The 20,484-nt window shown below is 42.4% G+C and overlaps 1 protein-coding gene across 8 annotated transcripts in view; it reads right to left on the bottom strand.

Annotated features, from left to right (window-relative positions):
* Positions 1-5,025: 5,025 nt before the first annotated feature.
* LOC108546538 (mucin-5AC) overlaps positions 5,026-20,484 on the bottom strand; it is a 40,748-nt gene continuing 25,289 nt past the window's right edge. For 4 of the 8 annotated variants that reach the window (XM_017898668.1, XM_017898669.1, XM_017898672.1 and 1 more), the window contains 12 exons: positions 15,411-15,547; positions 14,603-14,882; positions 14,317-14,437; positions 12,373-12,517; positions 12,219-12,294; positions 11,915-12,144; positions 11,676-11,760; positions 9,968-10,123; positions 8,377-8,778; positions 6,138-6,407; positions 5,803-6,056; positions 5,026-5,710 (listed from right to left, as the gene is read on the bottom strand). In XM_017898668.1, coding sequence (XP_017754157.1) covers positions 5,285-5,710; positions 5,803-6,056; positions 6,138-6,407; positions 8,377-8,778; positions 9,968-10,123; positions 11,676-11,760; positions 11,915-12,144; positions 12,219-12,294; positions 12,373-12,517; positions 14,317-14,437; positions 14,603-14,882; positions 15,411-15,547 — 2,582 coding nt within the window. In that variant the 3' untranslated portion in view covers positions 5,026-5,284. The remainder of the gene's footprint in view (positions 5,711-5,802; positions 6,057-6,137; positions 6,408-8,376; positions 8,779-9,967; positions 10,124-11,675; positions 11,761-11,914; positions 12,145-12,218; positions 12,295-12,372; positions 12,518-14,316; positions 14,438-14,602; positions 14,883-15,410; positions 15,548-20,484) is intronic. The other 4 variants (XM_017898670.1, XM_017898674.1, XM_017898675.1 and 1 more) reach the window with 4 other exon arrangements.

Below are 20,484 nucleotides of genomic sequence, written 5' to 3'. Positions count from 1 at the left end.
TATATATATATATATATAGCACGACCTATCTATGTATAAGTAGGCATAAAGACTGAGGCGAGAATACAGGCGAAACCCCGAAGAATAATCATTCACATATTACATTTCTTTTCTTTATTTTCGTTTACTTATTTCGAAAGAAAATGATTTTCTATCGATTGTCTTTCGGTTTTTAAATGAAAGGAAACTTTTTATTCTTAACAGTTCAAAATTTGATCTTTGGGTCGAAGGATTATTTGCTACCTGAATTTTCCTTTCAGAAACCATGACAGTGAAATTAGAAAGTGAAAGTGACTTTCATCTTTTTCTTTTAATGCAATTTAGTACGTCAGAAAATCATCGGGCCGAATGTTAAAATTAATCTTCACGATCACGTAGTTTCCGCTATCAAAGTTTCTATTTAGCCAATCTTTCCTGGATCGTAGAAAAGGTTTCCTTCCTAAGATACTAGAAGACTATATTTTTATTCCCATTGCTATCGGTGTTTCTTCTTGATCTTCAGTCGTTGAACACAGAAAAAACGCGCGTGTCCAGAACGTGACCAGCACGTTCACGGGATTTGCTGCTTCTTTTAAGGCCCGTTCGTCGATGGTACTGCAACTTGTTTTCAACATTAGTAGAATCCAAGATTTGCCTATGCGTATGCAAGAAAAAAGGCTTGGAATGGCGAGGAGGAAAGCATAGGTTCAACAAGTAGGAGAAGAAAACGTTTACACGAAACAACGAATTGTTTCATCAATTAAAAGAAGAGGTTATGTATGAAACTTTCGATCTTCGAACTTCCAAGCCGTTCTTCTAGACACATCTCTCTCTCTCTCTCTCTCTCTCTCTCTCTCTCTCTCTCTTTCTCTCTCTCTATCTTTAAACGCGCGTAATTCGAAAGAAAAAGAACAGTTTTGTGTATTGAACTTCACCTAACAGAAGAGCACTGTTTTAGTCTTACGAAAATCTTATGAATGATTAATGAATTGCCCGTTTAACTTCACGTCTATTAGTTATTCATCGACATACGATAAAAATAAAGATTTGCTCTGTAAATATGTGGTTCTATCAGGATGTTCATTATGTTCTCACCCCATTCGGAAACAAAAACAATTGTTCGATCTGCGGCGACAAACTGACAGCGATTTCTTGTTCGATTTACGAAATTCCGTTTCCTCCGCTGTGCACGTATGCGTGTTTTGCGATTTTTGCTTCGAGTCAAGGTCGAATAGTAGTGTGTAATAGAGCTACAGATGTGTAACGTTCTGAAAATCACAGGACAAATCAGCTTCTAAATTCGGATGGGCAGTGTAAGCTTCTGCGAGGTGTTTCTTTGACATGTTTAAAGAGGCTACGAGCCTTTTGGATTAACGTTTCCGTCTCTTTTATGCGCTTACACCAAACTGTTCAAGCTTTCTCCTCTTGCGCTCCCTTCTTTCTTGCCTTTTGATTTATTATAATAATAAGGAAAAACAGAAACAATATGAAATTCGTCGAATCAATGGCGTTTTCGATCTTTTAGCTCACTTCTAATAGTGGTAACAAGTAAATACACGTTATCACGATCACCATAATAACGTAATTAGAATAATCATCATAGTAACATCACAATAATAATAGTCTGTGTAACGCCACTGTTCCGAGTGAATCTCTTGAAAACATTCAACATCATCGAGTCGCAACAGTGTTGTTCCAGTTGTTCCTGTTCGCTCTAATTAAATAGTAACTCGAATTGCAAGGCTACCGCGCGCAGAATGGAATAATAATTGAGCGCTTATCACAATAGATCGTGTTCTCCATAGCGAGCACGTTGAAAACAGCCTCCGATACCTGATACAAGTTTGCTAAACGAAACCTGCTAATCTTGATCACATTGTGCACAAAAATCGCATAATTGAACGTCGAAGCTGAGACGGATTTAATTCTAGATAACATACATACGCCGAGGGATATTTGGAACATTTCGAACACAAGGGCAAAATTGTTTTACGATTCAACGGATAGAAAATTTTATCCAATGTGAGAAACGGAATCCGTTCAATAATCCGCCACTGCATCGAACATTTTAAGGATAATTAACAGACTCTTAATCAAAGCTACGCAGTTTCTGCATCATTCTACACGCATTCCATCCAACCGTGTTCGTCTCTGCTGTGAATTAAACAGATCGGTGTAAGCAGAGGTAACGTTTCTCGTTTTTAAACACAATCAAGGGAGAGTAAAGGAAGAATCGAGGAGAGAAAGGAGACGGGATCGCAATTTTCGTTGAACAGAAAAGGAAAAGGCTCGGAATGCAGCCAGTACTGTCTAATTGTACCGAATAGTTCTGAACTGTTTGCTCAACGATAGCTCAATCGACGATAAATCTCGGTATTATTGGTTTCTATGTTACTGACATCAACCATGGCTATCTTAAATATATTCTGGAAAGGAAAGAGATGAGAGGAATAGGCCGCATCGTTAAAATTTGTCGAGTAATGTCGGCGAAAATAAACGGTACAAATGAACGCTCCAATAAAGGAGAGATTTTTTAAAAATCTTATATCGATCCTTGATGCAATCGGGACTATTTCGATCATATGCTTTATTTCTTCTGTTGCATAGAAAGCTATTATATTCGATTAAACTAGAGTGATCGTCATCGATTGGCTATCGCTCGATCAACCATTTCTGAAAATGTTAGCCATAATCTTTTGTCAACATCCTGATCTTTTACACTTTCATCGAGTCCCTCGTTAGTCGTTCTCATGTTGTGATCATTTATCGTACGTTTTTTTTTTTTGTTTTTTATTAATTTTTTCCCTTAGTAGTTTTTCTTTATTATTAGAGTATCGTTTATCATATTAATCATTATTATTATACTGCTTCACTACGGTTGGTTGACTCTTGGACGTGGATCTGGATGGAGTGTGGTGTACCGGTGTACCAAATGCGCGTGAAAGAGAGAAAAAGCTTCGTCGCTTGATTCTTTTCGTATTTTCTTTTTCTCGCATTTCTTTCTTCTCCTTCCATTGTCCCCGAAGCGAGAACAAGGGCCACCCATCTCTCCATCAGCCAGTTTCACGCTTAATTAAATTGTACTTTCTTATGTTACGTTGTTTCCCATATTTGCTCGTACACTTTCTTCCTCCTTACTTCATCCTCTATTAAGACAAGGATGACCCTCGTTATCGAGCCTCGAGTGTGTCAAACCTCTTTCCTCTTCTCTTTTTACCTTCGCTTTCGTATCGCTCGGAAGAGGAACATACAGATGAATTTGTCATATAAGAAATCAGACGGAATAGAACGTGCAACGGGAAGGGTAGGATCTACCCTACATTCCGCTTCCCGTTTTTAATCAGATGAACAACTTCTTCCGTAAGGATTTCATAGCTCCGTAATTTCGATGCATTTACGATTAGCACCATATTTCAAGTCGTAAATTCAAGCGACGCGTGAAAGCGTGATTCTCGCGCGAAACTCGAAGGAGTTTGCTTCAGATTTTCCTTCGCTTCATCTCGATTCTCGTCGATTCTCGACGATTAGATTAATTTTCATGCGCGTATTTTTCGCTAGTCTTCCTCGGTTATCCTCAGTTCCATCAATGTCTAAATCGTGAACCTCGAGAATTTGTGTCACGTGTGAAAAAAACACTACGCCTCACTACAGTAATTCGTTTCGCTTACTTGTGGGTAGTTTCAGTTTGCCGGGCTTTCGGAATGTTCGTCGTCGGATGATACTCGATCGTTCTTAAAGAAAGTTTTTCGCAGAATGATCAAGATACAGAGATGCAAGAGAGACTGATATCCTTTTGTTTAATATGATGGAAATTAAGAGAAAGAACAAAAACGAAAGAGTGGCGGCAGATGTTTAGAAATCGGTTATGAACTTCTAATATCGAGGAATGTTAACATTGTGCAATAATATAGCTGATTCTGTAAGTTGCTTTTAGAACGATCGAGATTCTACGCGAAAATGGAATGAATTTCCATATCTGAGTTCGGCAAACGCACAGAGAAAGTTGCTCTGTATTTAAAAGAAACTAATCTTTCCACGGTACTATCGATAATTTAACAGATCTATTAGATGTTCTTCTTTTTATTTCGATCAGTGATCAACGGGTCGAAAGAACGAACGATCGACAGGAAAGATCTGAGGAATTTTGTCGGTACCGTAATTGTATGATCCGCGAGTGCGATACCTATTAATTGTATACATTCATATTCGTGTATACGTACATAATTGTTTTTTGTATATAGACTTATATAAAACGCACGAAGCGGCTGAAGGCTATTGTGACCTTCCCTCCTTATTTATAGCAACAAGCCGTATTTTATCTCCTCGCGATTTAATTTATCGCGATATCGCGTCTTATTTTTTTTTTCTTCTTGATTCTTCTGTTCTTTCATCAATGGAAAAAGAATTCGGGCTTAACTACGGCGGATCCCTCGAGATCACTTGAAATATCCTAGAAACTTACTGACTCGCGTGTGTTCGTCTAGGTGCTTGTCTTTTTATGTGTTGCCATCGTATATTGTTATATGACATTGTGTGTAGCTGCATGTATCTGATTATCCGTGTGTTCGATGAACTGGAATTTGATTTTTTAATTCATCGTTTTAACCTTTTTAGCATCGATCTGAAAGATCGTTTTTGGCCGAATAAGAGTTTGCTCGCTGTAAATTAAAAATCTTTGTCTGTATATGAACGCGTATCGTGTAGATGTGTCCGTGTATATTTATCGAATGCATTCTTTGAACTATTCCTCGAGTTTCAACGAGACTAACGTGTTGCCTGCACGCAACGTCTTCGTTCTTCTCGATCGTCTTACGGAGCAGGTGTTCGCAAATTCTTCGTCGGTATAACGTCTTTCTTTCGAAACTTCTGTACCAGTTATATCCAAGTACTCGTGTAAGCTTTCTTCTATTCTTAAAAAGCAACTCGACGATATTCAAAGGAAAGAAACGATCATTCCACGAAAATCCTTCTTATGAATCATTCCTATTATTCTTCCTGTTACACGTTCCGGAGACATCGAACGTAAGAGAAAACATCTAGATCTCCCGAAGTGTTTCCGAACGAACACGAAGAACGCTCAACACGTGGTGAGTAAGACGGAAAGGAACATACGAGATCTCGTTCCTGATGAAAAACAACAGGAACGAGCAGACGAACCACGAAAGGAGCTTTTACAGGAACCTCGTCGAATTGTTTCATCTCTTATTCTCCTTTTCGCTTTTACTGTATTTTTTTTACTTCTTTCGGTTGCTCCTCCGCCTCCGAGGACGTTGTTACTACTTGCTTCTTTCTTCCTGTAAGTGCTCTAATTCTCCGAACCGCTGCCCTTTCCCCAGAATTTATCGAAGCGATTTCGCGCTTTCTCCAACACTTCGTTCGCTGCAAAACGTTGTGCAGAGCCTGGAACTACCGTTGGCGCCTCCAGAACGTGATAACCGCCCCCACTACTACTTATTCCACCGATGCTACCGCCACCACCACCTCCACCGCCACCACCACCGTCAGTAGTACTACCCTGAGGCGATTCGGCTTCTAGAATACGATAACCCTGTTGAGGAGTCGTTGACGATGACGGTGCTGTCATAGTTGTCATTGATGTCGGTTGCCCACCCTCTTTCTTTCTGTCATATTCGAAACCTGGATCTTCTAGGCATCTTAAACTAGTCCCTGCTACGGGTTTTATTGGTGCTTCCGATCTTTGTTCTTTAGATTGTTCTTTTTCGCCTGTTTCCTGTTGTTCATCAAGGATTTTATTTTTTATGATTATTATGTTTTCGATCGAAGATAAATCAAAGTATTATGGAACGATTAATTTGATCTTACGTTTTCGCCCTGTGTAGAAATGCCACCAGACTGAACGTTCAAGGGTAACGGACTATCCCTTTCGGAGTCCATGTCCTTGTGTCCATTCACACCGCAAAAGCTACCAATAGAAACGCTTTCGCTCTCAGGAGATTTGTATCCGGAATGCTGCGACTTGTGTTGAGCCGCCAATTCAGGTGGTGCGGATTGCGGCGCTGATGGAACCGACGAAGGTGCCCAGCTCTTTGCTTCGCTATGCGGACGTGTCAGGGGTTCTTGAAAACAAAGGTACCAAAGTATCGCAAAAATAAAAGAAATCGAAATGTGGATTGGAATTATTGTCAGCCACTAACTACCTTCTCTGACGTTTTGTGTGACAGTGAATGTTTTTCCGGTATCCAGCGGCACCGTCCAGTTCACCGGTTCTGGGGAGCGCATGATCATCTGCTCCGGAGACTTTACCCTGGTCGGCTCCGGCGGACTTTTCACCACCGGCTCGTCGTCGATCCACGGGCTTGCGGCAGTGGCTGAAACCGGTGGCTGTGACTGCGTCTGCGATGGTGGCGTCGACGCGACGCTCGAATCTCCTCCGGTCACGTCCCCGTTTATTTGCGGCTCTGCCGTCACTAGAATGTTTCACCGTTGCTTTTAATGATATGGTATACGCCATCCCTTCTCACTGCCCGAGTTCGGGCACTATTGCACTCGATGTTTCGAATTCACAAAAATTTTGATTCTGTTCAATTTTTAGGCATACCATTCTAACATATGTACCATGTGGCATTTCAAAAGTAGGATTACAGTTTCATCCTATCAGCTGAAGAACTCGCACTTAATAGCGAATAAGAAGAACGAGAAAGAAGCGTTGGTCGAATCATCGAGCGCTGATATCGGAAATCAGTAGATTCGCGGTTACACTGGAAATCTACACAACGAGTACAGAGCATCCCAGTAAAAAATCCACTAGCGTACTTAGAATGCAGGAGGAGGCATATAGATATATACAAATACACGATAGATAGATAGGTAATTAAATACATAGACAGATAAAGAGATAGACAGATAGAGAGAGATATAGATAGGTAGATAGAGAGAGAAAGAGAGTAAGTGAAGTAGTACTGGATTTGGTGTGACGACACAGAATGTGTATAAATATGCGGCTGTGTTGCACGGCCACGCAACAGGTTGACAAAGGGTTCTAACATACAGGCTATTGTTCTCTCTCTACCGCAGAAACATTTACTCGATTGCACGGCACACCGACCGCTGAAATATCACGGATAATCTGCTTCCCTCTTTTCTCTGCTTCCCCTCGTAGGTCCATGATCGACGGATACAGACACGATCGGAGAAAAAAAGACAGAGGGAGAGATGGAGAGATAGATAGATAGATAGATAGATAGATAGATAGATAGATAGATAGATAGATAGATAGATAGATAGATAGATAGAGAGAGAGACAGTCAGAGAGAGATAGAGAAAAAGAACGAAAAAAAATGCACGTTGCTTGATATACATATCGCGAGCCAGGTAAAATCATATTTTTACTATTTCGTGTATCACTGTGCGAGAACACTGTCACGTCCTCTGAACGGACAATTCGTTCATCGCTGCTGGAAGTTCACTTACGTTTGGCTGCCACCTGACTCGTTCTTCTTAATTTCCGCACACGTATGTCTTTCTTCTCGCTCCTTTTGCCTGAGTGTCTGTAGAGTGTGACAACTTGAACTGCGGTTTGGTGCGGGTGTTAGTGCGAAAAGCTGGTCTAACGTACAGTCGACAGGTCTGGTTACGCACAAAGGCACAAATTCAGCCAGACGCGTAGTGGAAAGAGTAATCCACACCTGGATACGAAGCTACCACAAATCCCCCGTGTTTGCCAGCGACACGACGCATAACGTGGACACAGAGAGACAGTGGATTTAAAAACACGACCGCGGGGAGTCGCGTGAATCGAGTGAAAACGTGGTAAAGGCGTTGGTATGTCTGTATGTAATCTATCCGATGAAAGCGTGACGAGAAAGGAGGAGCGCATAGAGAAACGGCGGTCTATTTCTCGCAGAGAAAAAGAACCGCATGAAAACGTGGGCAAAATTCCAGAGATAGTTCCGTCGTAGACCGTTCTCGGTGTTGTATTGGAAGAGTACGAAACAGTACACAAAGTGAGAGAATAAAAGAGCCGGGAAAAGAAAAAGAGAGAGAACGAAATAGAGGAACATCAGAGATTCGAGTTACGAACGAGTGAGAACACAGAGGATAAGAGACAGAGCGAGAGAGAGAAAGAAAGAGAGAGAGAGAGAGAGAGAGAGAGAGAGAGAGAAAGAGAGAGAGAGAGAGAGAGAGAGAAATCGTAAGTACAAAGAGGTAACTGATGGAGGAGAGAAAGTCAGAGAAAAGATGTTATGTAAGAGAAACGACAATAAAGACAACGATAACGTTAACGACAATAACAACGCAACGATAACGCAGTGACAACGACAACGACAACGACACCAACGAACACACGGAAAGCGTTGTTTAGTTGTGTTCGAGCGGACAAAAGTAGGCAACGGAGAAGAACACAGGCCTTTTTCTGACAGAGAGCATGCTACTTACTAGGTTGGACGGCAGTAGCGGCTTGGTTTGACGCGTATCGACTATCGGAGGATGATTTAGATGGATCAGCGACGGCGGCTGCGGCCGCAGCCGCAGCTGTCTGGTCGCGGCCCGTTTTTGCCTGAGCCTCGTTTGGACCTTGGTGGGACCGGCTTATATCTTTAACACGGTCCGGCCTGGCCGCAGCAGCAGCGCTCGACGTAGGTGGGTGATGGACACTCGTATGAACCGAATGCTTTACCGGGGGTTTTACACTTGTACTTGTAGTGTTTGTAGTGGTAGTGGTGGATGTAGTGGTGGTTGCTGTGATAGTAGTGGTAATTGTGGTAGTACTTGTGGTAGTAGTTGAGGGTTTGGCGTGATAAAGAGGGCGATGGGGGGGAGCGGTGGTTGCGAGGAAGGCTAGAACATACGGTACACAAAGTACAATGATGAATAAAGCCTATCGTCCTTGTTAAGGGAATGTACACGCAAGACAGCTCTCATCGATGCATTACTATGCTTAAAATATGATATTTGGTTAGATCGAAGTGTAGTATACACGACGAGTAGGAGCTCGAATTCCAACTGGAAGAGTAAATTTCATAACGTTTCAAACGAAAATACACGAGACTTTTTGAAATTTCGAACGAATCAATACTACGATCTTGTTTCATTTATCTCGCTTCGCGCTTTTTAATCGAGTTTCATGCGCATTTCGAGCTCGTTCCGATGTTATTGTTACACATTTTAAGCAAGGCTGCGTCGCTTCACCGAGATTCATTCTTATTGGAGAGGGCTGAAAGATCTCACGGTGTTATCGAGTCCGCTCAGAATTACGTCCACACTCGAATATCGAGGTTTCCTCGTACAGTTGCATTTCCAGTAGTCACGAAATACGCAATCGTGTCGCGTCAAGGCAGACGAGAAAGTTGATCGCGAAATTTCATCGTGCGATATGCGTACGTATGTACACATGTGCATAGTCGGTCTCGACGTCATTGTTCGGAAAATTGTTTCGAATCGTCGTGGAATCAACCCAAGTAAATAAACGACGCGTGTAATCTCGAAGAATATTCGAGCATAGATGAATCTTGAACAGTTGCGAGAGGGACAAGAAAATAGATAAGCTTCGATTGCTATTGCTGAAGCGTTCGCGATCCGCGGATCCTTTAAACAAGAAAAATTTCAGCCGCAAATTGGACTACGCAGAACTTCCCAATTACCAGCGATAGTCAATTCGAAATTCGATTTTAATCCTAACGTTTCTCAACGAGCTTCTATCATCGATAGGGCCAATAATCTGATACGCGATTCAACCCTTTAACAGTTTAATGAAAAACGAAAGGACAGGGTTAATACTCAGGCTGAGAGAAAATGATGCAGACAAACAGACTGTACGTATAGAACGTATCGTTATATCCGTTTCCATACTCGACATTCTATCCTATACATCATGACCATCTAAACTGTTCAAGGGTTAAAGACAAAAAGGTTACACGGGGTAGAACGGTGGCCATGGTAACTGGTGCAGGATGAAAGGTTATAGAGATATTTGAAATACGTGAAAGTCGGGCTAGCGGGCAGCAGGTACATGGTACAGAGAACGTACATTTCCGATGGACCTGCGGGGACCTCCTGTAGAACGGAGTAGGCCCTGGGCCTGAGGGTGGTGGCGGTAATGGCGGCACGCTGGTCGACGAACAACCCGTCGAGGAAACCGTCGACGGTTCCCGTATGCTCCAACGCACGCGGCCAGGGCCCGTGACTGAAACACCCGCTACCACTCCTGATCAATCCGATCACGATGCTCGGACGATCGTCGATCTGATCGCGATCGATCTCGCGCGAGCAACTTTTAGCCTGATTAATGACTGAATAGATTGACAGACAGAGAGACAAAGAGTGAAAAAAAAGAGAGAAAAAGAGAAAAAATGATGGGCAAAGGGAGGAGCGGAGGGACGGACGGATGCAAGGGATGTTTGTTTTAACAAAGAATTATCTACCTTGATGCATCCAGTGATTTCAACCAAGGACATATCGTGATGAATCGAATTATAGATTGATTTTTTCATTTCTCTTGTGAGTATGATTTCAATGAGTCGATATGAGGTGAAGTTGGAATGATGCGACTAAGACTGACATACGAATGCTTGTTGCTCACCGCCTCGGTGTTAGATGGTTCAATGGATGAGACGAAATGACGATGACTATTTCGCTGACTACACGACCGTGACGATGATGAAGAACGATGGTAGATCGAAGAGAGTGGTGACTGGTGATGATTACGAGTGAACGAGAGTCGTCACGTAGGATGAAAAGTCATGGTGCTAAGTGCAGATATATGAAACAGTATTATCGTTACGTGAAATAATGTGATAAGAATTATCGATCGATGATGTTTGAATCGAGTTTGTCGATATGTCATTTTTTCGTTAATGGTTGACGTTCGTAAACAGGGGGACACCTTTGTCGACAGTTTTAATTTATTCGATCGATATTTCAGTCTGCTCGACATCCAACGTAATTAATAAACAGGGAACGATCAAACTCGTTTAGTTGGTTAGGCTATTTCGCGGTTTACGGAGGTCGTTCAGGAATAAAAGGGGGAAACAACATGTCGCAAAACTTTCTGCACGGACAATCAATAAGGCTACTGGTTACTATAAATGTGGACTCAAAGGCAGAGACAGAGAGATAGAAACGATTAAACAGGAGTATCATGCATTTGCCTAAACATTAACGACCACTTGGAAGTTAACGTGTGTTCGACATACACCGCTCAAAGAATCTATCTAATGAAGAAGAAACACGTCGAATAGATCGATGCGCGATATATCTTTATGATCGATACTCTTCGATACAGACGTAGTTAAAAGAAAAAAAAAAGGAAAAAGAAAAAGAAGGGGAAAAATGATACTAGTATAGCGATACTCTTAGAAGCGGTGAATGTCTCTTGCAACACGATTCGAACAGGGTAAATACGGCCAGGTTTGACGAACGGTTTGGCTTTGGGACCCACAAGAGCAAACAGCAGACCAAACTCGCATAATATATGTGTTATAAATATATAAATAATATATAAATATATTTATATTTATATATTTATATTTACATATGTATATACACATATATAAATATACGTATAGATTTCTATTCAATCAAATTCAATGATATATGCACGAAAATGCAAACGGGACTCGTAATAGGTTACGAGTGCCAATCGATTTGGGGTATGATCTCTTGGATACTAAATCGATCGACAGTATCTGTATAAAGACATGACGAAGGATGTATCGATGCTCGTTCGTGCTACTTACTCGGTCGTGGATGTCTTTCAGGCTCACCGCCCTTCTCCCTTTGATCTTTTTCCTTCTCCTTTTCCTTCGGCTCCTTCTCTTTTTCCTAAACAGAGGGAACTGGATCGATAATGTTGTATCAGATGAATCAACCTTCAAATTAATTCGAGCTTACACTTATCATTGAATGTTAAAGATAAAAAACAAATTTGCTCGAACAAATATGTGGTTATCATCGAGGATTATTCCTAAGAATATACCTTAACGTCTTTAGTGACTGACGGTGCACGCGGTGGTTGACGTTTAGGCGATCGGCGTTCAGTCACGCTAGGACCAAGGCTCTGAGAACGACCGGTTCTTGGGCTGTTTTTAGGACTCGATTTCGTTTTAGGCTGAATCTCTTCGCGATGCTCCTTAGTTTCCTCTCGACGGCGTGGTATCACGGGCTCCAGTTTCTCTCTCGTCGGAGAGGGAAGCAGTGCACCGTCACCTGTCGCGATCAAACGTTTTCATGGAGTTTTTCACGAAAAATCATCACACATTTAGAAATCGTTGTACACTTACCCACGCCGGTAGTGCGATCCAGATGATGGCGGATCAAGAAATCTTTTCTTGCGCGAGCAATAGCTCTTTCGGTGTCCTAGCAAACGATATCGGGTAATTAAATCGCGTGGATATATGCATACTTATTTATTCGTTAATTCATCGATGTACGTACCGCTTTGGAATCGTCCTGCAAGATTCCATGAACGGGTCTAGCTTGTACCGAAGACGGTCGACCTGCAGGAGGCATGGTCATCGTGGCAGGAACCGGAGCGACCTTCCTCGTGTTCTCCTTCTCTTTCTCTTCCTTCGTCACTGACCTAAATACGCAATCATTCGTCACTGGCTTTTTTCCCGAACTGGGAGTACGTCGCGAGGTACAAACGCGTGGAAGAAATAAAAGGCAGCTACGACAAAACCCGTGTGAAGATTCGAACAATTTGTCCCTGTACAACTACGTTTGACTCTTTTCTTTTCTTCCCTTTTTCTGGTTCGAGTATAGTGTGTGTATGAATGAAAATGTATGCTTTTGACGATAATCGGTAGCGAATGTTAACGATAAATGACAGAATTTCCTGTCAAATTCTACACGGACGTCGCTTTCCTGATAAGTCGCTTTAGCGTTAGTAGAATATGTCCGTGCCGAGTCAGACGCCAATTGCGCTTGCTATACGTGCGCTTATAATGCTATCTTATACGTGTTACCCTTACTTCACTAGAATCAACGAATATCAAGGACTGCCACAATCGAACGATCTCTAACGGTCTCCAACTCGATTGAAAAATATAAAATAATCGTAGTTGAAAATAATTAAATTTCCTGTCATTTTACACAGTTAAAACATCGAGTGATCGTTAAAACTGTATTTTTCCATGCGTACAGGTAGTGATCGTTTCGTCAAAGTTCTTTAACATTTACCATTGAGTCTCCTCTACATCTGTATTTTCTACTCGTCGTATCACGAAACGAACACCGCTTACTTTTCACTTGAATCGTCAAGTGACACAGAAAAGTTGATGTTTGAGAGTGGAGTAGTGTACTGGCCTGGCAAGGGACAGCGCGTTGAGAGCGTGGTTACTGGAGACTCGTTTCCACAGCGAAGCCTCGTCCTCGGCTGCCAGACCGCAACCCCAGTCGCGATGCTAATGTAAATCAGAACCAATCATTCTGTTGCTTTTTACTTCCTAGGACACTAAGCTATAACGCGCTTGTGACGGTAATAACGCGTGCGCACACACATACGCGCGCGCATGTATACACGCACACGCAAAGCATGCTATGGAAGACACAGATCGCACTACGTTTGGTATGCAAACGATTTTTATTGATCTCGATCGACTTGAACATTTGAAAAAAATAGGTGCATGCACGTATCACGATGAGTGAGTAAGTTTGAGAAAAGTTAGTAGATTCGTTTCTTCGTGGTCGGTGAACGATGATGATCGATCGGTATTGAGTTGTGTCGAGTTGTGAATGGAATGTTTAGAAATCGCTTTGAAAAATGATAAAACGAACACATGCAAATTCGAATGAACTGGTAAATCGACGATATTCACCCTCGATTTCATATCTGTGACACTTAGGATATTTACAAAGACACATACGTATGTACACTAAAGATACACTATGGATGACGAAAGTCTGTGGAGGAACATTCGAGGAACGAAAGACATCAAGAAAAGAGGAAAAGGTATACCGTTTCCAATCGAAACTCGAAGAATAATTATCCTTGAAAAAATAGATGGAACAGTCGCATTTTTGTCCCCGGAATTACCTTGTACTCGTCAGCGAGACGCCTAAGTTCGATGACTTCAGAGGTAGGAAACGGTTTCTCTTGCGGTTTGCTCAGCCCTTTATCATCCGATATCCTTACGGTTCTACCTGACTTTTTACCCCTGCAAAGAATCAATCGTGGTTGTAGGCTACTAACGTATTTCTTCGTTTCTCTCAATATTTTCGTTCAGTGTGATATACACGCGCTAGACACGTCGCAACTGACAAAGGGCCGTCGTAGGTGCTTTCTTGTTCTTCCCTTTCAACCTCGTTATTTATACGATACTGCATACGGGACTGTGTACGATAAGCTAGGTCGAATTATATGTTGTCTTGAACTCTGACCTGAAAGCTATCTTCAAATCCGGCATTTCTTCCTCGCGCTCGTCACCCTCGGGCACTACTCCGTCGATGGCGTCCGTTCCAGTTCCTCCAACCAGGGGCTCCAGCTCCGATGCTTGCATCCCTGTGAATCATTAAAAAGAAAAAAAAAGAAAAGTTAGAAGGGTTGTCGAGAGAGAAATTCTTCATGACTAAGAAAGATTGACACTTTTTGCTACTTCAATTGGTTCAAGGCCCCTTGGAAGCGAATAGTCGGAGGGTAAAAAGTTTGTCGAGATGTTCCATTTACCGTCACGCTTATGATCGACATCACCGGGTCGTTTCTTGTGAACCGGAGCGGGTCCTGTAGGGGCGATACCCTGCTTAAGAGCTCCCATGCTGAGAGACTTTCTAGGTGGTCCTGTCGTACCTGCTGGAACTCCTGCAGCTGTCACTCCTGGTGCCACCGTCTCGCCATTCGTCAGCTGGGGTCTTCTAGGCCAGGCAAACTGCAAACGATACTCCGTGCTGATTCTTGAGATCGCTTTGCTCAGTTGACTCGGTGGCAGACCCGACTGCGTTGTAACTTCCTGTAACGACAATTTTATCATTCTCACGCGTCGTCGATTTCTTCAACGAAAATCTTTCGACAAGCAGATCGCATTAAGGAACGACGAGATTCGCGAGGGATACGCGTAAGAAGAGGATACTCGTTCGTAAGTGATAGGTATTCTATAACGTGTGGATACGAGAAAAGGGGTCAAGCAAGAGAAAACCTAACCTAACCTGAGGACCTGTTGACAGAGAACTTGAGAAAATTGGCCTACAGCTTACACGTAGGGAAGAAAGCTTCGGATAATCTTCTATCGTTTCACTTTTCTTTTATCGTTGAATAAAAACGAAAAATGATTGCTCGATTGTCGATCTTCCGATTCACGATCATCTAGACACTCGTCCAGGTATGTTCTCATGGGCGATACGAAGGAGTAGGCTTTATCGACTTGTCAGTCTTCGATTCGTTCCTCGCTCGTGTCAAGATGATCGTTCGCTGTCAGCCGAGTTTGGGAAACGTTTGGAAAGTGTCGGGAACGCTTCCGGGGCTGCTGATTCTTACGTACCCGAACTTTGTCAGCTACAACGTTCGAATCGACAGCGTCGATGCCACCTCCATCTGCTGCCGTGATGAATTCGTGCGTCTTGTACGCGAGTTCCGGGCATTTCTTTCGCCTTGGCAATGGCGGTTCCAGGGTAGGTCCTGAAACGAATCATCGTGGCTGCTTGAGATCTTTTGTCATTCGTCTTTTGTCTTCGGTTTACACGAGAAGGGGACTACACGCTTCACGTTCTCGACCGCTTTTCCTACGGAAGAATGACAAGAAATTCCTCGATTTACCAGCAACTCGGAAGGATTCGATTTTACGATCATTTCACGATACGGTCCGCTCCTTCATTTTTTCCCAGCAGCAATTTCGCATGGTTAGAGGAAGTTTCGAGTAGCCGAGAGAGACGCTCGAGGCTTCGTTCAAAGGCGGAAATCGATTTCTGATAATGAAGGTAATTAAGCAGCGGTCGAGAGTGTGCACGGTGTCACAGGAAACGAACTTACAAACGAGGCGAACATCTCGAGGCGATAACACATAGAACAAGCAGGAAGCTGCTACATCTCGCTGTATTCGCACGCAGACGTACAACACAGTAAGAAAAAAAGCGTATCTCTATAAAAAGCAGGAAAGAAGAACAAAAAAGTAGAGTTTATCTCTTTTTCATTTTTTCTTTTCTATTTTCATTTTTCTTTTTTTTTAAGCAACACGTCCACACATAAGAATTCAGCAGGCGTTATCCACACTTTTACTAACGCGCTTGGTAATTAGCTCTCTATATTTTTGCTAGCCGCCTGACGGAGCAGTAGCTGGAAGAGGTACTCTCTCCTCTCGAGGCTCGAACGCGAGGAACATTGCTGAAAGACGATTATAAGCGAGAAAAGCGGAGAAAGCGTCTCAAGTGGTTCATAGTTTCGCAAAGGTTGCTTTTATGGACTGGTTGGGTGTGTTGGCTAGGTCTTGAGCTTTCGCAGGGAGACCTTGTCACCTCTACTCACGACCTCGCGTCGCTTCCGTCATGAATTCGACATCCATGTACAACTATTCGCGATCGTTTCCCGCAGAAATCGACCCGTTGCCAGCTTTCTATCGCGTTGTTTCGACGCTGACGCGTCGCGCAGTGAATTAAGGTCAGCGGAAATCGGATTCCAAAGAGGCGCGCATCGTCAAAGAGGGTTGGAAGTTGAATGCGACGTGAGGTTAAATTGCTATTTCGAGGAAAAGTTGCCGGATGTGGTAATCTGCGGTAGTCTAAGAGTAGATCGTGCGGCTTGGTCTCGTGGTTAGAAGCTTTGAACTGTCTTGCGAGAAGACAGTCAGAGAGAGGGGAGAGAGAGAGAAAGAGAGAAAAAGATATAGATAGATAGACAGATAGATAGATAGATAATAGATAGATACAGAGAGGGAGAGAGTGAGCAGAAAACGAGAACGTTCGCACGCGTATTCGCTGCATTCCGTCATTTCCGTTGGTTATGCAACCGATTTGCCGCTGTGATTCCACTTTTAGAACGACCATTCTCTCTGGACGATGCTAGCAAGTAAGTACAAGCAACAATAACGTGCACACGAATGATCGACGCGACGTTGAGTGTCTATGCATTCGCCTTTATTCGTCTGTGATCGTCTAATGCGGCTGGTTCATGTGTGTAAGTGTGCGCGTCTCGTAAATACGTTTGGTAGTGTTTGCGTGTGGCGGTGCGTGGAATATTAACTGGATTATATAAGCAACGTTGAAACTTCGATACAACAACGTCGTGCTTCGTGGTGTCGGTCTGTTGGTAATCGTTAATCGGATAATTAATCGGGTTGTTATAAACGAACCATTTTGGAGAACAAGCCGAATCGATAAACCGTAATATTTCGCACAATAGTTTGGTCTATATAGATCTATGGTTTCCGTGGAGAATCGTACTTGGTTCCGTCATAAGAAATCGTGAACGATAAGGACAATTCTTACGGAACGGTTGGATCAAAGCTAATCGCGTCGGTTGGATGCCAGCTTTGTGCTCCAGTTGCGTAGTTGAATAGAGATCGATGTTAACTGTTCAACCATCCGTAAGAGAATACTTCATTTTACGCTGCCAGTTATGAATGATTCATTTGTTAAAATATTACGTAAAGATCTATAGTAATATTATAGTCGATTTTTATGTACTCCTTGGAACCTAAATCCGAAATCTAAGCTCCAAGTTGTAGGAGGTACATGTTTCTGCATTTTTACAATTTTTCTACTTTTCTTCTTCCACAATTGACTTTTTCCTACTATCAAACTATGGTGATAATTTGATTAATATGATGATTTTATAAGAATATTTTATAACTGGAAGCTTCCTACGTTTAGACGTTTTAACTTTTTAATTTCTCTTTGACTGGTAAACGATATGTGCATTTATCTACAAACAGATACGATGCTAACTTGAAATTACCATATTATATCCTTTCGTAGCTCGTTATATGAGAAATCTTTTGATCGTTTCTGCTTATGTCACATTTTCCACGGTTGTAAATTTGTGAAACGTATTTAATTCATAGTGGATGTTTAATGTGTCAAAAGAACCAAGCATGTCCATTCGTTCCGCAAACAGATGCTCTATTCCTGATTTAGATTAAACCAAATCTATGGATAACGTTCAGCTGAACTTCAATATGCGTCGTAGGCACAATCGAACGCAGCGATACACCAATGAAACAAGGAACAAAGGAAAATGATTAAAATCAGTATTCCGGAAAGAATCGTGTAATGTGCAAATAATCGGTTAATCAACGAACGAAGGTGCACGCAAAATTAATTCAATTCCGATAGAAAAAAAGTATCTGTTCGAAAACATGGAAAAGCAAACGAGACTTGACGATAGAAATAAAGAATCACGAGGATATAGGGGAGAAGTAGAGGGAATAGACGCTCGTTAGACATTGATATAAGGGCATCGTTCGTGCCTTTCGGCTTAATAAAACGGAAAAAAATTGGCTGACAAAAGTGTTGCGAACGAAAATTTTCCATTAACCATTTTCCCTGTCTTTCATTTCTTTTTCCTTCATTGGAGTATCACCAGGGGCTGGCACAGCCATATAATATAATAGTCAGCTGGGTTTTCTCGGTCATCCATGTCGCAGCCTTTAGTTCAGGTCAGAAAACTGTCAAGGGGATTTCCGTGCATATCAATAGCCGGCGCGAAACTGATAAGTTTGCCTCCTCCCTCGTTTACACTTTTACTCTTTCTATTTTCAAGCGTCACTCGATTCACTGGCTATGAATCAATTATCTCCACGGGCTAATGTTCTCATTTCTGCCAATGGAATAACTCGCATTCCCTCTGCATACGAATGCACCGAGAGAAGACTGGATGAAAGTAGAAGTTCGCGTTCTGGTGGTGGGAGAAAAGAAGAGTAGAGGGGCGAAGGATAACGGTTAGAAACGAGAGAATTTTCACGTTTTCATTTCTTTCCTTTCTGTCATGTCACGATTCGACGATTCCCAACATGACCTGTAAATAAATTAATTACATCAGAGCGGCTGTTCATCCGCGTGAAAAACTGTTTTCGTCGAACATTTGCTTAATACCTTTTACTCATGGCTCGTGGGAAATCCTTTATATCGAGTTTCAACTGTCAACGATAAACTAAGAATAATCATGTATTTTTGTGAATAATTGTGATTAAATGGAATATCGTATATTTACCCCAGATCATTTTTGACATAATAATTCCTAATCGACTCTCTTCGTAAATTTCCCTTCCGAGTTTAATCGAATCGTATATACATACATGCGTCAAACAGAATTATCGAAATGGTCTCAGTACGGTAATTGGAATTGGAACGATCGAAAATATCATCGGACATGAATTTCCCGTTGGCATTAATCAATGTGTAGAATTACAATTCGGATTGTGCGTTTCCCACGGATTTGGCTACACTGAAACGAGGATAATGCACGTAGAATTGTGTGTTTGCGCGTAACTTGGTGCGTTTAAACAGAGATATCGAAATCGCAACCGATGATTCATCAGCGAGATCGAATCGAACTAACGATCATCAAGGTATCATGGTGTATTATAAGACACATTAAGTTGCAATGGCCGTTCAACTACCCGAGATCACTCGAACGTGTTTCCCATCATTGTTTCTCTCACGCTACATCGAACCGAATGAACTTCTCGAATAGACTCGCACTTCACGATAACCAGCTAGTCAGAGGTGATTCCACGTGTGATACGCGATAGACTAGCATTGATTGGTCGAGTCGTAGCGTTGGCAGTAGAAAACAGGTCAGACGGTACTAATTTTCAGACCGAACAGAGTATAGTAAACCGGTAATCATAGCGAAAATGTGGGTCGCTGCTAGCCTTCCGAAACGCTTGGGCTCTTTCCACCGTAAAAATTGCGGAATATTTTCGCTATAAAAGATTTCTACGTCGTACGCGGGCACCTCATGGACGGTCTTGGAATACAACGAGAAACCAAGATAGGAATCTACATTATTGAAATCGCGTTTCGAGCCAAAACCATAAAATATGATAACGACTGTCAACCAATGTGTCACGATGTTCCGTGTAACGCGTTGATTAATCTGTTAGGCAAGTTGGTGGTTTCGTGTGAGCGTAATCTGCCGCAAATTCATCTAATATTAGCGGTGTCTCGCGTCCCCCGGGCGATAATTAAATTCGTTGCTCATTAGCTACTGACGCGATTAGCCCGCCATCTGGCGCTCCGTGTACGACACTGGAAGTAATTGTCTCGAGTGATTGTCTCGCCCGATCGTAGGGACGATTAATCGTCGCAATTTCACGATCGAGAGTTCTCGAATGTATACGGTCACGTGTCGCGATCGTATAAGATATGTTCACGTGTATACACACGCGTGTACGCAGAGACGTTGGCGAAGGGAGGAACACCAATCACGGGGACGAATCAGGATCGAAAATTAATTTGCTGCGGTCTAATTGCAACGATTAATCGCTACAATCGGCCTGAAGTCCAAGGGGAACGCGCACGCCATCTACACACGGTAGAAGAATATAGCCAAGCGCCGTGAAGTATGTTTCATTGCCGTGCAGGCTAAAATGAATGCGGCGAGCAGAAAAATCTAAGGGA

Source organism: Eufriesea mexicana, unplaced genomic scaffold, assembly GCF_001483705.2.
Source record: "Eufriesea mexicana isolate 0111107269 unplaced genomic scaffold, ASM148370v2 scaffold654, whole genome shotgun sequence".
In the NCBI taxonomy this organism is placed as follows: Eukaryota; Metazoa; Arthropoda; class Insecta; order Hymenoptera; family Apidae; genus Eufriesea; species Eufriesea mexicana.
Note: the sequence above shows the minus strand (reverse complement) of the source record. Positions and strands in the feature narration are given on the sequence as shown.